The following is a 17433-nucleotide window of genomic DNA, read 5'->3' as shown; positions in this document are numbered from 1 at the left end:
TGCTTTTTTTATGCACTGTATTTTACCCCCGTCGTCTGTCTTTGTCGTGCGTATACATTACCAGGGGTATATCGAGTTTGAGCGCATGATATCTCCAGATCGGCTGTTCTCGGTAGCACGGCACCACCCTGCTCGGTTTTCACTCCGTTTTGAAATATGCTGCGCAATATTGAGAAAAAAGAAAGGAAAAAGAAATAGGCAGGAAAGTGGGAAGGGGCGGGAAACGCAGCTGTCCGGAGAGTTTTTCGGTCATCGCCCACGTCATTAGCGACTTTCGCCTGCCTGTTATTCCGCTTCGCCCGCCGCTCGTTCACGCACCCATCAGTCCTGTGACACGATTCGCATTGTCCTCTCGACGGCTAGCAGGCGGTCACAACCTAACCGGGCTAACATCCTGCCCTATGCGCCGAACCCCCCCCCCCCCCCTCAGCCGCCCTTCCCTCTATAATGGTCGTCCACTCGGCGCGAGCTTTATGGACCAATATATTAAAAACACGGCGCGCCATTGTTCTTCGGGAGGGAAGCAGAGATCGGCGATACAGCGACGCGGTCTGCGCGCCGCCAAGGCCGGCGCACACATCAGCCCACCCCCTCCCCCTTAGCCTCCTCCTTCGGAAGTGTTTAGGGTCCTTCGCGGTGCTTGCCGTGGTGAACCGGCCTCCATTTGCAAGTATAGGCTGGCCGGTCTCTCTGTGCGAGGGCTGACCTCTCGAAGGCGGCTGCGTTCTTCGCGCGCGCGTGCCAAAGGAAGCCGAGTTTTCCGCCCGCGAAAAAGGTGCGAATGTCTCTGCGGGCGTAGCATTCCTATAGCGAGAGTGCTACAGCTATGCGGAGCGCGGGAGAACGCAGACACAGGTTGTAACAGATTAAGCAAAAAGAAAAACAAAACAAAAGGACCGGACAAAGAAGCGACGTCCTGTCGTTTTCTTTGTCCTTGTTTTTTGCACGCGCTGTTTAATCCGCGAGTTACTAAGTAGCCCGAACCAGCACTTACGAATGCAGCGCGCCCACAACCCCATATAAGGGCGGAAGCGAAGCATGAAATAAACGATAGTGGCACACACCGAAATAGGTAACTTGACTATCCTATATAGTCGGGCGCTGCACAGTTCGCATGTACATTAAGATGATACGTCTCTTGAGATCACAGCTTTCAGCGCTGTTGTTGCCACAGCAGCACCGCCTGTTTGTGCTTTAACTGTGGCCTGCACGACACTGCGTCCCTTGGTTATTCCGCCGCTGCTTTCAGCGACGAGAGAACCATCAAACAACATCAGACGATGCCGATGTGAAGCAGCTGTGTCCCACAGAAACCAGTAGTCGCTAAGGCAAACGAAAAAAAGAAATTCGAAATGGGATCCTCCTTTGCCCTAAGCGGGCATTAATTTTACGTTCTTGTTCGTTGTCACGGTTGAGGAAAAGAGCTGTAGTTACAATACCACAACGCTGGCAGCCGAATTCACAGCGTTTGCGTTTCACCAGGAGATTCGTAGTATAGTGTGATGGCAGACGCCAACTTTTCTAACACCTATTCCCGACGTGCATTCTATAGCCAAGTAATACCTTGGCGAACGAAACATGCAGCTTGCAATTCTGTATTCCGCTTACCTGTCTCGTAGCGAAAGTTCAAGAACGTGCATCTTGGGTCGTATCCGTTTCATCTTTAGTATCCGTTTCAACTTCATCCTAAAACATCGTTTTCAAAGCCTGGCACTCCAGGTGAAACATCCTCACTCCGGATGCAGCAATGCAGAAAGCTTATAGTTTCATTTTCCGTGCTCTTCGAGACTGACGTGAATGCGAGTGGAAGCTAATTACGCGCTTGAGGCCGCGTAAAAAGCTATCACGAATATGGCCGACACACGTTACTCGTAGATTCTAAGTTCCGCTTCCTATCGTGCCACGCGTGTTGCCTGACACATGAAATGAAGCCGCCTATCACGTGCTTGCCTGTCACGTGCTTGGCCTGTCATATAACCGGAAGACCCCTGATATCACGAGACGTAATTCAGCTTGCGTACTTCGCGCGTAAGGCTTTACTCTTTTGTGAGTGCGAGCCGGCCATTTTTGACGTGTTTTCCGATTGCATAGCAGGCCACCTTTTAGCCCCTTTCGTTCATTCTGAAAGCATTCAAGCGGTGGCACCAACCCCAAATTGCGTAAGTCGATTGCTTCTCGTCATTGCGAAAGTAAGCCTCGAGCGGCCCACATTTTCGCCTCTAATTTACGCGGACACTCATCGCAGTCGACTGACAGCCGCGTATCTCAATCCGCAGCGTTTTTTCACTAGAAACGCGCCAGGCGGCTGAAATGATGGAAGGTGTGAGTGTGCGCAACTCTCCGGATGGCCACAATACTCTTGCTCTGCGCGCGCCAATTGTCGTCTACGTAGACTGGTGTCCAAAGCCCTGCTCGCGATGCCGTGGCCATTGCGCCGCGTGCGAGGACCTTGGGCGAATGATGAATGCCCCCCTCGTTGTCCGGCATGACGAGAGCAAGGCTCCGCTCTCGGAACCGGAGTTTGTGGAGGAGACGATCACAATGGAGAAAGCGTGACGCTTATCTGGCATGCATGCGTCTCGGGAGACCCCTCGAGTTGCCCCGGCATGCCAGGCGGCCCGGTGCGTTTAAAAAGCGTTGCAATCTGCGTAGGAAGCGGGCCAGCCAGCTGGCCGGCCAACGGCGAAAGGCTGGGGGGGGGGCGCTAGGAGGTGGGGGGGGGGGGGGGAGGCCTGCCGCAGACGGCAACTGATTGCTCAGGCATTGTTCGCGCGGGACTTCTCAAGGATAGCCAGGTCCCGTTGTTGTGCTGCTTCTTCACCGGGGCCGTCTTTGCCGGACTTGCGCGGACCTCCCAAGGCACAGATCTGGGCCGATCTTCAAGCTGGTGGCGATCGGAGATCGTGTCCAGGTCTTGCGCCTCGGAGACGGTGCCTGGAGATGAGCCGCGATATTCATCGCGTTATGTGCACGCGCACAGGTTGACCGAGGTGATTTGGATGCCAACGACGAGCGAGCGTTGAATGAAAGCGAAGAAACGATGCGTTGCTGTAACTGAAGTGTCAGTTTGAAGTTTCAGAAATAAATATGAACTTAACGTTCGTTGGAACACGCGTATCGTCATAGTTAGGTAGGGTTAACTGGAGTGCAGCTTAAGAGTTCAGAAGTAGCATATGTCGGGCTACTCTATTTCGCTTATAAGAAAAATGGGAACTTTCTTTAAGAAACAACGAAACCCAAGAAGAACATTTCAGCACGTGCAAACAATAACCCTTAATTTAAATATATTATAATGGCCTAACCGACATATAGGGGGCTTGCGTACTGACCTCAATCGTGGCCGCCAGGTATACTAGCGCGTCGAGAGGCTGCGTTGACAAGAAACCTGACATCACGACAGGCGCGTCTTGGACCGAGCGACAAAACGATAACAGGGACAATCCAGTTAAAAACGGCCACCGGCAAAAAGCAAAACGATGTATATGGTGTGATGATGTAGTTCACTGACGTCATCCTGGCCGCCGTGTTTGGGTAAAAGGATGGATAGGTGGGCTAGTTAGTAATGCATTCTTAGAAAAACTTAGAGCGCTATAAGCACACAGGACGTAGAAAAGGAACAAAGGCCGCGTGTGATGTGGGTGTTCCTTTTCAACGTCCTGTGTGTTTATAGCGCTTTAAGTTTTTTTTAAAGAGCGTTTGAGTACTAGCACGGTGAGAAGCTGCGTCTGTGACGTCACGTGCAAACTATCCATACTAAACATGATACTGAGCAGGTGTTACTGTGCACTTCCAAGACTAAAAGTTCTGCTCCAGCGGCGTCACTGTGAGGGCGCCACCATACACTCTGCTATCGCGTTTCAACGCCAATGCGGCCGGACCATGCGTTCCCAGAGCACCCTGCCTTTCTTTTTCGTTTTCATTATTTTTCATTGAGCTCAACGTCTGTGCTGAATGTCAAGCATGACAACGTTTCGTTTGTGCAAAGTCGTCGTCGTCGTCGTCACGCCTGCCGGCCCCTGTCCTATACGGCCATTAGATCTGGCAGGCGCTGCGGACTCCCGCTGGATAACTTATCTCGACGCAGACGCCGTGCAAGCGACGGTTTTCGTTCTTTTTACGGAGCCTGGAAGAGCGGGGTCCGATTGCGATCGACTTCTGATACGAGGTTAATAGCGGACCTCCGTGTCCGCGATGACATTGGCGAACATCCGAGACGTCCCTAATGGGCTCGGCGCCGAACGAAGCCAGGGGACTACTATACCTGCCTGCAGTGGTAACGGGCCCCCGTCGTAAAGCCTGTACGATTGCTGTCTTTTCAAGCCGATGCGCACACTTATTTCGCCCTCGGAGGGATCTTTGATGTTATACAATGGCGGTACACAGCAGTGGGAGCGATTTAGGACGGCCTCGGGGGCCCCTTAAACATCGTAATATGATAATCATCTGTGATGCAAGGAAGCGCCGAGTAAATTCGAATTTGGCTTTGATGTGCGCAGCATGCTGTCGCTTACGATGTTTACGATAAGCGCGCAAGCCTCGTTGCTCGTCAATTAGGAACACAGTATACAACGCTATGGTGTAAGTTTTGCGGAAGCCATGACTTTTGTTTGGACAAAAGACTCAACCGCGAAAGTGCAGGCACATCGGCCGACGCTTATGGTGGTCACATTTGGTGATTGTCCATTCAAATCAGTAATTTTTTTCTTGCTATATTTCATGAGCATTACATGAAAGGTTCAAATAATCACTTGCAAAGAGGTTCATTCGTACGAAGCATATATGAAAACGAGGTATTAGCCCCGAGAACGAACTACAGGGGCGCTGCGAACGCCGCTCGCGTGACGTCAGGGCAATGACTCGCGCCTGTCGTCTGCTACAGTTCGGGCGTTGTCCGGGCGCTTTCTGCGGTGTTTTCGTTTGTTCGCCCTCGTTCGCTCTGCTTGTATACTTATGGTGGTCGTCTCAAATATATTTGTACAACGTCTTCCTTTGCGAACAATTATTCAAAGAGCCAATTTCTTAGACAACAATGCAGCTCTCAAAGGCAACGCTACAATGCCAGCCAAAGGAGCGCAGACCAGCCCATTGCGGGTGTTTCATGCGCGGATGGACAATCGCAAAACATAGCATATAGGAATCCAGTTATGATACCATACCTGCCGCGGTGCAACAAGTATGTGACAAACGCTGACTATATATGACTTCTACAAAAGTTACGTTGATTTTAATCCGCTAAAACAGGTTTGCTCACGAGTTCATGGTATAATGTCCAATTTTGCATTTCTTCACAGAAATGCTCGGCAGTAGCACGGGGACTTAACTAATACTGGAGTTTAGATTCTACAAGCACCACTTGCTTCTTTAACTGCTTGCCAACGTTAGGCGGTTCTTCACGTGTTTATTTTAAGCGGTGGAAATTTGAAGTAATGTTAATGAACACTTATAGCTATTTACAGAATACAAATAGGAATGTACCAATATATATTTCCTTTTCCGTGGTACACGTACAAGTCACTTGAGAAATTTACTGGTGCTTGTTGCTTGAGGAATATACATGACGAATCTGTTTGGCGAACTGACACAGGCTGCTTGGCCCAATTTTTTAGTGAAGCATGCCTGTTGGACCGCATGGCTGCAGCCAGAAAGAAGTCTAAGCGTCAATCACTAGTAGTATGGGACATATTGAAGATATCGAAATTCCCCCCGGTGGAGGCTCAGAAATCAAGTGAAAGTCTACGCAAGACTTCTGGTGCTTTCTTTATTAATGTTTGCGATTGGATTGGTGCACACTTTATTTAGCCTGCAGTTGGGCAAGGTTTTCTTTTATGTACCGACGAAGCGAATAGTTATCTGTTTGTATAATTAAAGAACGCTGGATCGAGACATGGCGAGACAGAAGGTGCTTGAATTTTCCTTTTCTAGGCAATCTAAGCTGCGCTGTAGTAGCTCGGAAATACTTTAGCCATTCCAGTTGGTGCTGTAAAAAAATGCTTTACGGTTTCAATTTGAAGTTGTAGTGAACTGATTGGTTTCGCGAACATAGCGTGCCTCGCCATACGGACAGTCGATTGCTACTGTTACGTGATCAGGGGTGTGCCATATTGTCGATAAAGGCTACTAAGGGCCACTATGAAACATTTCATCACTTTCAATTGATTGGCTCTAGACCTTAACAACGAAACTTTTCTCTCAGGTGATTTCTACTGTGGTGTTTGTGAATTAGCTATGTAAATACTCTACATGACGCGCCGTCGTGTTAGCAGCCATGAGCAATTCGCTTTTTGGAGGCCTGTTTCAGAGGGGGATGAAAGTAGCAGCAAACTTTTTCATAAGAAATGCGCGCCTAACTATTTTTTTACGCATTAATTAGTGGCCATATTTGAATAGCACAACAGACCAGAGTAATAAGAATCATGATGACAGCTTCGCTGGGCAGTGTCTTTCTAACATCGGATAACATGCTGACGCCAATTACCAAGATTTTTCTTCCATGTAAAATGCATTGTCTCTCATAGCTAAATACTAAGGGAATGTTAAGTGTTTAGCGAGGCGTCATACACAACTTCGCGCGTTGAATTTGCAGGCATTCTTTTTACGCAAAATTTACCGATAGACACGGCACATATATGCATTGCTGCTAGTAGCAGCGCAAAATGTAGACAAGTCTACATTTTTGCGCTGCTACTAGCAGGATGGAAAACCAACAAGCCCAAGCTGCTATTCTAGCGAAATATATGCATTGCAAAACCAGTAGACTTCTTTAACGCTACATAGCTTGCGATATCCAAACCGCAAAGTTTCTCGACTCACGCGCTCTTTAAGAAAAAGGTGTGGTTAAGGCATGGCAGCTGAAAGAAGCCGACGTATCCTTCAATACGTACGGCTCGAGCCACCAATAGCCCAAGCATACACGAAGGGAACGAGTGCGCGCGACAGCCGAGCGAGCCGGAGTGAGCGGCGTCCTGGCCGTGACGTCACTCGCGAGAGGGCGCCACTCCTAATTCTCGCCGCCAATAGGGTCGCAACATTCAACATGATTACAAAAATAATTTCTTTAATATAAATTACGACATTCAAAACCCCGTTACATAAATATTCAACTTATGAATGCCAGAGTTGTATAACTTTTCCAAGCAGAAAAAACAAAACAAAAACAAAAGAAGTACGCCCGAAGAAAATGTACTGCTTTTATGACGTTTCACAGCAGTTTCACAACCCCGCCTTTCGCGACAAAGTAGCCCGTTAGCACGCGCAAAATGAGGTTACCCAAGATCATTCCAGTCTTTAGTTTCATTAAGGACATTTATCCAGAACCCATTAGCCGATTTTGCGCCAGCCTTTTTCTAAGTTCTCATATAACGAAATGAAGCCGTGTGGAGCTGTGTCGGGGAGCAACGCAAGACAGCAATCGCGTCCAGAAATCAGCAGCGTACTTGGACATTGACGTCCACTGCCTCTGTTCCCACGCTGCGTACACGTCCTTCCTCTTGTATCGGACTAAACTGGCTACCCATTTCACCGAGACACCGCCCCAATAAGAAGGAAAAAAATCAGCAGAAAGCTGAGGGTTTACAGTGGTACAGTGAAGTCGGACACAGTAGTGGTGGCGTGCCTGCATTCGCTCTGACCAGAAGCGCCAGGGTACCTCTGCAGCTGAGAAGTTTCTTGAACAAGATCTGAACGGAACTGCAGGTTTTCTGGTTGAATCTGAACTCTAGTTGAAACTGAATGGAACGGGTGTGCATTCAGTTCAGCTCCACTAAACGACATCAGTTACGATATTTCGTTCTGATACGTGTATAATGCTCTTCTATATAAACTCCACTTACTTATATTGCCCTTATGATGCCTGAAAGTACTCTCTCAAAACACTGCAGTGTACTGAACAGTGACACAGTAAAAAAAAAAAACAATTCTGGGGTTTTACGTGCCAAAACCACGATTTCATTATGAGGCGCACGCCGTAGTGAAAGACTTGATTAATTTTGGCAACCTGGGCATCTTTAACGTGCCCCAGTGCACGGGACACGGGCGTTTTTTTTTTTTTTTTTTTCATTTTTCGCTCCCATGGAAATGCGGTCGCTGCGGCAGGGATCTGATCCCGCGACCGCGTGCTTAGCAGCGCAACATCACAGTCGCTAAGCCACCACGGCGTGTGTGGCACATTTCCCTATTGTTTAAAGTGCATACACATGCGGTCAATCTACAATGACCTAAGTGTTCATTATGATGCAAAGGTTCACCTAGCTGTGAGGGACACATTAGTGTCCCTCACAGCTAGGTCCCGCCAGCGCGTATGAAAGGCTGGATATCATGAAATTTGCGCTATAGTTTCACAGTACTTAGCGAACACTGACTAGCTTCAACACCGCCCTTCCAACATGTGCCCTGAAGCTATTGTAAAATTAGTTTATCGAGGAGTTACTTCGTGCATGATTATCGTACAATGTCATGTCAGCGGACGCACCCCTCCCCCCCCCCCCCCACCCCTTAATGTGGCGAATAAGAAAATCATCCCTAGATTTCTAGTGCACTACTTTAATAATTTACTTGAAGGCATCGCTTAAACACCGTCTGTACTGTATACTCTGAAGGTGCGGTCATGGGAACATTCAAACATTCAGAGATCGCCGACGCGGAAGCCAGCGTCTCCCCGTTGACTAAGATCTCTTCCTGCCGATGACAATCGCATCTCAGTTCAGCGAGACAGAGGTGTCACTGCACGGGCTCCAACCTCGTTCTGCTTGTGTCCCTCGCTGCGCTGTGAACGGGCGCCGATGCTTGGGCACAAGCGAAGGCTAATCTGTATGCACACGGGTCTTTGCGCGAAGTGTTGCCCTCCCGGTGCAATTAGAGCCCGCAATTAAAGGGCATTCGGCTAACCTGTGTCGCCCCGCAGACGCGCGTGTTCTTGCTTTTCTCTGTCAAGGACTCGTTGCACGCTTGGCGTCTGGCTTGGCCAGCTACACTTGCTGGGCAACACGTTTGTCCAGCCAGCTATAGACTTGCGCTGTTTCTCACAGCACGTTCCAGAACGTGCTGTGTGTAAATTGGGTTATTGCCGTTAACGGTGGTTCCAAACTTGTTCGCTCAGACCTAATAGTTAACTTGGCCTAACGGCACCAGGATGCCATACTTCTGTGGGCATGGTTTTATTTTACTTGCCGTCCAGCTCGCTCCAGCAATTGCTCATGGTTTGGAAAAAAAATTTCTCTTCGCGGCGTTCCACGCTACACAGCGCCAGAAAAAACGCTTAAGTACAGCGAGCACCACGGACATTGGAAGAAAAGGGCAGCAGATATAGGTGTGGGCACATCTCTGAGAGCGAACTTGGCGTATACAGCACGCTTATGTTTACATGCCTGGCTCAACTAACAAAAGTGTATATCGCGCCGATTTACCGCTTGCAGAAAATAAGTATATCAAACGGTGTTCCCAACACGTCTTTAAGAAAAACTCTGCACAGCCGACGTCATATAAGGACGGCTATACATTACTGTAAGGGCGAGCTCTGCAAGCGAGAAATCGCGAAGCTTGAGAGAACACTGGCTGATGAAAGCACGCTACTCGACACCTTGGGTGAAACGTGGCGTGTTAAATGCCGCGGACACATGTCACACGTCGAGTCCAACCAGCCACGGTACCCGCAGTGGCGTTTTGCTGCTGACGACGAGGTTGCGGTTTAGACTTCCGGCCGCGGCTGCCGCATTGCCGCGGGGCTGCAGAAATGCGGCAGCCGCTGAAACAGCGGTCGGTCTCCCCATTTCTATGCGCTGTCACGCATCTCGATGCACGAGTGGCAGTGTAAATGCACAGCGCGGCCTCCAGAGATTGCGTCTCGCAAGTTTACTGACTGCCGCACACACAGAGCGTACTACATGAACAAGCCCTCCGAAACATTGCACGCACAACACACTGTTAAGGGCGCAGTGCTACAAGCCATTTATCACCCGATTACAACAGCAGTCCAAACTGCACACATCGTCTCGAATCTGCAACGCAAACGATGGACAAATGCACGAGCAGTGACGAATGCAAGGGTGTCAACAGCCCGGACACGAGCGCTCGCTTCGAGTGGTATATATGCGAGAGGCGAAATGAAATGAGTGTTTCTGTAGCGCTTTCTATTCTGGCTCGCCTGTCCCTCAAGACCCAAGCGCATAGAAACACACGGCAGACGACGGATGTACTGCGCACGCGTACGTCACTTCTATTCCGAGGAGACGCCTTCGTTCCCACAGAACGGAGACGGGCTCGTCGCGCCACGCCGTACTGTACGCGCTTGCGCCGCCAGACAGTGACAAGCGAAGCCCTCGCCGCGCTCTCCGTGCCGGAGGCGAGCTGTCACCGTTCACCGCTGGTGGAAAGTTTATTCTTGTGTCTCGTAACTGACGCGGCAGAGTGTACGGAACTCGGAAGAAAAGAAAACTGCGACAGAGAATTGAATGAACAAACGAACAAACAATAGACAATTTTTTTCCAACTCCACGGGTTATCACTGCTCAGTGCGCCACGCCGGAGCGAGTGCGCAACTACCGCCTCGTATACAAGTCTTCCCGCGAATGGAAGGGCTTGTCATCGCTAACGAGGTACACGACAGCCAGCGCGTATACGCGCCGGTTTCCTCGAAGTTTGGACGCGAAGAACGCGATCGCCACTGACGATCTTCTAAACAATATGCGTATACATTCGAACTCCTCTCTCTCTCTCTCTCTCTCTCTCTCTCATTCTCCGAGTATATATACCGTGCGTTTGAAAGCGCCAACAACGGGTGACTAAACCGGAAAGACGAGTCCCTTCCGATGTACTGTATTTTTCTGCTTTCACTTCGTTTGTACTCATTTGTCGTTACTCGAGACCGGGTTACTTTGCGCAGAAAATCTGAACAAAGATAAGAAGCGCGAAACCTTTCCTTTTGTATGTTTGTTTCCTGTTTTATTCTCGGCTTGTCGGTCCCTCATACGTGGTGTCTTGAGGAAAGATCTTTCTCACTTCGGGCTCTCCGCTCCTTGTTTCTGCTTTCTCGGGATTTGAAACTGGCACTCGTCCTGGGAAACGGACGTGACCACTTCCGGCTACGACACGGTGCCGTAGAAGGAGCTCTTTCGGCATCTCTGTGAGCGGCCCGCGTGGCCCTTCGATATCATTTTCCTAGCACTAAATTTGTAAACTCGAGCTTTCTTTTCTTTCTTCTGTTCCCATCCCGCCGCGACGATACTTCCGCATAAGACTATAGGAGAAGAACTATCGCAGTTTCTCGAAAGAACCGAGAAACGCAGAGAAACTGGTGTTTATAAACGAAACATCACAACACGCATGGTTCCGGCAAAAAAAAAAAGCTTAAAAATAAAAAAATGAAAAATATAAGAGCTATTGTAGTCACCGGCAGTCGTAAAATTACCGGCACCTCCTTTCGTCACAGAACGTCCACATTTTTCATCGTATCGTTATTCTGATAATCGCCTGCATAAAAGCTTGTGGTTGTAATGGCGCAGAAAAAGACAGCTCTAATTAAATGTCCTTCGTCACCCCCCCCCCCCCCCCCCCTTGCACATAAGACCTTTCATAGAGTTCGCTTCCTTTATGCACATGTGCCGGGGACGAAGGCAATAAACGGTTCGCGTTCATTTAACTTCCCTGTAACGTGCACCGGGTGGCTCGTGCAGTTTAATTGATCGAGGCAAATACGAAATAGAGGCGGCACCACAGAAAAGCGACAAGGCTCCGCCGAGCTGAAACAACTGTCGCGAGACTGCAAGCAGTAAAACTGTACTGAGGCATCACCCGGCTATCCCGTTCAGGATGATCGATCTCGAACGTGGCGCAAGTGAAGCTATACCACGCGTCTCGACGTGGCGGGCGTGACTCGGCGCTCGCGTAACCGTGACGCATAACGCTTTGATCCGCCTTCGAAGTTAATCTGCATAGGAGGTCTCTCCTTTGTATCGTAAATACGCCCTTTTCGTTTGCTAATTCTGCTAACTGCAGTTAACTCTTACCGCGGTGAAACACTCCACGAACCCACTATACCTGTCGGCTCAGCGGCGCTTTCGCTGTCTTTGCCGACGTGTCCGGTGTGTCCAACCCTTTCTGAAAAAAAGGTGTTGCGATGTGGCTCGCCAACGCCAAACATTCATCAAGTGCGGTTGAAAAGCGCGCTTACACACACACACACGTTCGTGCTGCGTGAAGCAGTCCAAGATCCATTTCCGGGCTGGCATTCGAGAGGAAAGGAGGAAGGGAGCCTTCAGAGGAGCCCAGAAAGAGGGTGAATAGCCGCCGCCGCTTCGATGATGGATCTCCTGGAAAAAGGCGCGGTTGGAGCACGTCCGCTGGCATCGAGCTACTCGGGTACACACACCTTCGGATTGCGTGCGAAGCGCGTAACCCTCTCCGGCGAGATCCGCTTTTCCCGTTCGCATGCATGCGACGGAGAGCGATATCTGCGGTACCGCGTCGCGTGCGGGCAATCTATTTGCTATTTGTTTATTTCGTTTTTCTTTTTTTCCCCGATCCTAAGTGCGAGTGATTACGGAGCTGCAGCCTCCACTCGACCGCAATCAGATCAGTCTTGTCTTGGAAATTTCCGCGTCGGAGAGCAGCGGATGCTTCTGTCTCTAGCCGGTGCTTTCTATTTAGTGGCGTTCCAGTTGGTTTCGTGCATTCGATCGTATTGTCTCTAAAGGAAGAGGCGCACGTCTGCTTTGCAGCACGCGTATGGCAGAAGCGATACGCTGCGCATGGCGTGAGTCGGTAATGCAGAAACTTTTTTTTTTCGCTATCAGCGCCGGAAGTTTATGCGCTATGCGGCCGGTATCCGTAAACAAAATCTGGGACCGTACTTGCAGGGCTCTTCGTACGCCACATGGGTTTGTATAGAAACAAACGTTGTGCTATCGCTATAGGTAGTGTATTAGCGGTATGTCAGAGACCCACAGCTCGGGTACTAGCCCCCTGTACTCCAGGTGCTGCTTTAGGACGTTAAAGCAGACCAGTCAATGAAGCTACTTGCCTGCTCTTGGTACTGTGGAAGACCCAAACGCACAGCTCATTCTGATCACGGTCCAGTGAGCACAACGCGAAAGACACCACTTCGTAACTGTTTTTACGTTATCACAGACTAATTATCACTGACTTCTCAAACCATGTGTTCACTTAGTCATGGTGCTTTGTATACTTGTATACTAAGAAGTGTGTTGTTCACGGCAAACATCGACGCAAGTCGACGCTTATAACATGGTCGACCGCCGACTTCCGTGTTTGTTTGCTGCTCCACAAGTTGCACACTGAAAAACAGGAGCAGCGAGTTAAGCCGAGGAAATAAGAACATCACCTAAACCACACCCGTCACAAACAGTTCACGAGCGTCCGTCCCTGTGAGGAGGAAGAAGAGCCGGCGTTCATTTCCCGTCTCGCACATGCGTCCCTCGTGGCGTCAGCCAACAATGCAACATGTCGCACGCGGCAGTCCAGCGACGTCCTAACGAACGCTAAATGTCTCCCTTTCTCGTTCTTTCAGTTACGTGGCCGTCGGTTTAAATATAGAGGAGCATCATCCGGGCGAACTACAAACGGACGTGTCAGCCAGCAGGAAGCTCGTTATAACCGCAGAGTGCGTGCTCGCACCGCCCGCGTCTAATCCCACTCTGGTGCAAGCGGAATTGAGGAAGCGCGGGCGCACCTGCTGATCTCTTTCCGGGAGCGTCAACTGCCGGCGCCTGCAGCGCCATCCAGGGCTGCTTCATTATGGGGAGCGGAGCGAGCGCCGATAGTGATCGCCGTGGGATTCGTGCGGTTCACTGCGCACCGAGCTGATCCGCCTTTAATGGGCATGCGTTAAACAAGAACGCCGGCTGTAAGTTATTACCTAATGATGATTGAGCTCCGAGCGTGGTTATTAACGCGCTCTGTCGGCCGTAATGAATTTACAGCGCTGCGACAGCGGGGGCTGGCTTGCAATCTAGAAAGCCAGCGAGAGTGCACTACTGTGGTGGTTTGCCTCCATCTTTTTTTTAAAGTGTCTCCTTCGCTAGTTTTCGCTATGCAAATTAGTTGCGTCACATTGTGAGTGGTTTAAAGACATCAGTATGGGCACGACATACAAAATGTGAGCTTTCCGTCACTCCCGCAGCCCCCTTCCCCTGTTGAATATGCGCAGTTCGGCCATTTTCTGAGCGAATAAACACGAGCGGTTACTATAAACGGCAGTCAGGAGCGTATAGCGTTCACCAGAAAGTAGATTTTCAAGATCAAACTAAGAAGATTAAACCCAAAACTCAAGATCAGCACGGTGCTCACGCGCTTGCCACAGCTGGGGAAAAAAGGAGGGGGTGGTGGAAGAAAAAGACACGGATAAATTGATTTTCCTAGGCGCTATAGAGGACCGTCAGAGAACCTAGCTGTGTATGTTGCATTGTTCATGAATTTGCGCTGTTACGCTTTGTGTCGATATTACTGCCCGCACAGTTGGTCTGATTAGTACTTGGTAACTTTGTTGTGCTTTGGCTGTTGCACGCTCGTACTGTCGGTGTACCTGCATTCACTACATGCAGCAAACTCGTTTTTCTGCACAAACTACAAGTGCAAGTTTGTAGAAGTGTATACCAAATTTCTTTAATGAGACAGGGAGTAGCCGGGACCGCTTTTCGTCGCCTCCGGTCATATCCTTGATATCGTGTGAGTGAATCGAAAAAAAGAAGAAAACAAGAAAATGCCCTAAAAATTACACAGGCACTCTTCCCTTTTGCTTGTCACGTGCTCTGGTTTTACAGCTTAACGGAATAATTTTCGTTGCCACAGAGGCCGTGTCTTTGGGCTCCGCGCCACAACGTCGATATGGCAATAGAAAGAATTTCAGACTGTTATATCGGATCCATACTCCCTGGAAATGCTGCTCTGTGTTGGGCGTGCTGGCATACGAACTTGGATAACGTGGCGCATCGTGGTGTCTGCGCTCCCCCCCTCCATTTTTTTTTTGTCCTTCTCTGCTGGCACTAAAATGTTATCGAAGTCCTGAAGATGTTTCTGAATGCAGTTCCCGAAAATTTGGCCCGAGCATACACAGGACGAATTACTCGCCTGCGCATCTCTTGTCAAAGGCATCAGCCATACACTGGCAGGAGACCCTCTTACTTTGCGGCTTCGTGTGGCTCCTACGTGTGAATTTTTGTGTATGAATGTGCCGCTTCACATTTAATACGTGTTACCTCGGGTACCATGAACGTCTAATCGCCAAGCTATAGGCTGCCAAAAATTTTTGACACTACATCAGCGACCGCTTGTTTTCTAAACTGTGCAGATCTCATAAACAGTGTTCTCTCTTCTCTGTGCCGCAGCTGTGTGCATGGTGATCGGCGTGCTGACGTTCCCGGCCGGCTGGGACGTGTCCGTGGTGCGCGACGTGTGCGGGCCCGAGGCCGGCGACTACGACCCGGGCCAGTGCGGCATCCGCTGGGCCTACATCCTCGCCGTCATCGGCGTCGCCGACTGCGTCGTCCTGGCGGCGCTCGCCTTCGTGCTGGGCACGCGATACGTCAAGCTGCTGCCCGACCAGTACATCTCCAACGGATCCGTCTACAAGGGTACACGAACGCTACAGCGCATTCGCGATTGGATAATTAAACCTCGGTATCTCCGTTAGACAACTCTAGTTTTGTACGGTCAGAGAGGTCATTGCTCGTCTTCTTATTGAGAGATATCGCTTCAATGTGAAAACAGCGCTATCCACCGCGCTGGACACCCCCGGAGAACCGTATACCTTCATGGGGTACGGAGCTGTTGGAACCTTGTCCCAACTGACGTTAGCTAGATTGACGTTAAAGGAACGTCTCTCTCTCTCTCTCTTCTTTCGAAGACTCGTGACTGCGAGACAGACTGGGAACGGTGTCATGCGTTTCACTGAGCATGGGCGTACAGTTCAATCTTTCACACCTGCGCTTCCTCGTATGCTCCCATTCTTCGTAGCAGCACACTGTCCTGCCCCAGCTTGGTCTTTTCTTCCTGTGTGTATATATGTCCTGTAACACCGGTATACGTAGAATGCATCACCTACTAGCCTGCCAGCCAATATCATTGACGTTCTTACCCCCATGTTTCTCATCACTTCTCCTTCCCCAGGTGCAGGGTAGCCAATTGGACGTTCATTTATTCAGCCACCCTGTCTTTCCTTTTCTACTTCCTGGTCTCTCTCTTGCTCTCGCTGTAATACAACAAACAGAAAGGACTTGCGTGCGAAGCAACGTATACTGGGTGGACAGTGCCCACGTGCAAGCCTACAAGTGCGTGCAGGCAATTAAAATAGAGGACCTGCAATGCGCAAGCGCTACCCTATTGCATCTGCGCGCGTCTTAGGTCCGAATATAGACATTCGTGTTTTGTCTTGTTTACACCTCTGTCACTAATTGCCTTCGCCATGTCTTTGTTTGAGTCTGCATTAACGCTCAGCTTGCACGTGGGCACTAGCGCGTACGTATACGACCCCCCTTCCCCCCCCCCACACACGCACTTAGCTATCGGTGTCAATCGCCGATATTCATTCGCCGCGAAACTTGTAAGAGAGGTCCAAAACAGAACGAGGGCAGCATGTCGACAACGGCTAGGGGAAACGCTTCGCTGCCCCAACTCATGTTCCTGAAAAAAAAAAAAGGAAGAAAGAAAGACAAGAAAAAAAAATAACGCTGGGAGTGTCTTGCGATGCACCGAAACGCCTGTGAAGCGAAGCGTTTCACCGGCGACCCAGAGAAGACGTCGGTGCCAGTTCTCGGTGCCAACCGTTGGTGCTCGCCTGCTATGTTTCCGCAGGACTTACTATATTCGCATGCACAGTCCAGACCTAACCATTTCTTTCTATTTATATGCGGGCTTATTGGCCGTAATCTTTTCTGAAGTTTTTGGCTGAACGTGGTCTTCGGCAGTGGTCTTCGGCAGATGCAATTAACTTTCTGCCCCGAAAAAGCAACCAGCTGAGAAATGACATGCCACAACAGATAAGGAGCACAGACTCACTGCGGTGAGCCTCCAAAACAAACAAACAAACAAAAAGAGGGGGGGGGGGGGCACGGAGAAGTTAATGCGTATACAGGTTCTTGGTGCAAAGGCACGAACGTGTGCACTGAAACGTTTCGTTCGTACAGAAATTATCGCTGCTTACGATTGCTCTTGTCACATTTATAATATATAAATGGTTATTTCGGTTCCAGTGAAAAAGACTACAGCGAAGGAATGGGCCCAGCAAGGAGTTCCACGATTGTGCGGCCCTCATTCGATCGCTCTCCGGCTTCCTGGCGCACAGGTTATCCCGACTGTAGCTTGAAATCGACAAGCAGATTAAGGAGCACCTTGCTTTCTTTTCTCACGAAAATTTATCGTTAATTTGTCCTTTTTTTCTGCTGAAGCAGATAGATACCTGCACAATATTCGATCGGTCCTTCCGCT

The 17433-nt window shown here is 49.7% G+C and overlaps 1 protein-coding gene across 1 annotated transcript in view; it reads left to right on the top strand.

The window, feature by feature from the left end:
- Tmhs (Tetraspan membrane protein in hair cell stereocilia) overlaps positions 1–17433 on the top strand; it is a 138203-nt gene that overhangs the window by 114654 nt on the left and 6116 nt on the right. Inside the window, exon 2 of the mRNA XM_050170797.3 lies at positions 15336–15581. Within this exon, the coding sequence (XP_050026754.1) occupies positions 15336–15581 (246 nt within the window). The remainder of the gene's footprint in view (positions 1–15335; positions 15582–17433) is intronic.

The sequence above is a fragment of the Dermacentor andersoni genome, chromosome 6 (assembly GCF_023375885.2).
Source record: "Dermacentor andersoni chromosome 6, qqDerAnde1_hic_scaffold, whole genome shotgun sequence".
NCBI lineage: Eukaryota > Metazoa > Arthropoda > Arachnida > Ixodida > Ixodidae > Dermacentor > Dermacentor andersoni.
Note: the sequence above shows the minus strand (reverse complement) of the source record. Positions and strands in the feature narration are given on the sequence as shown.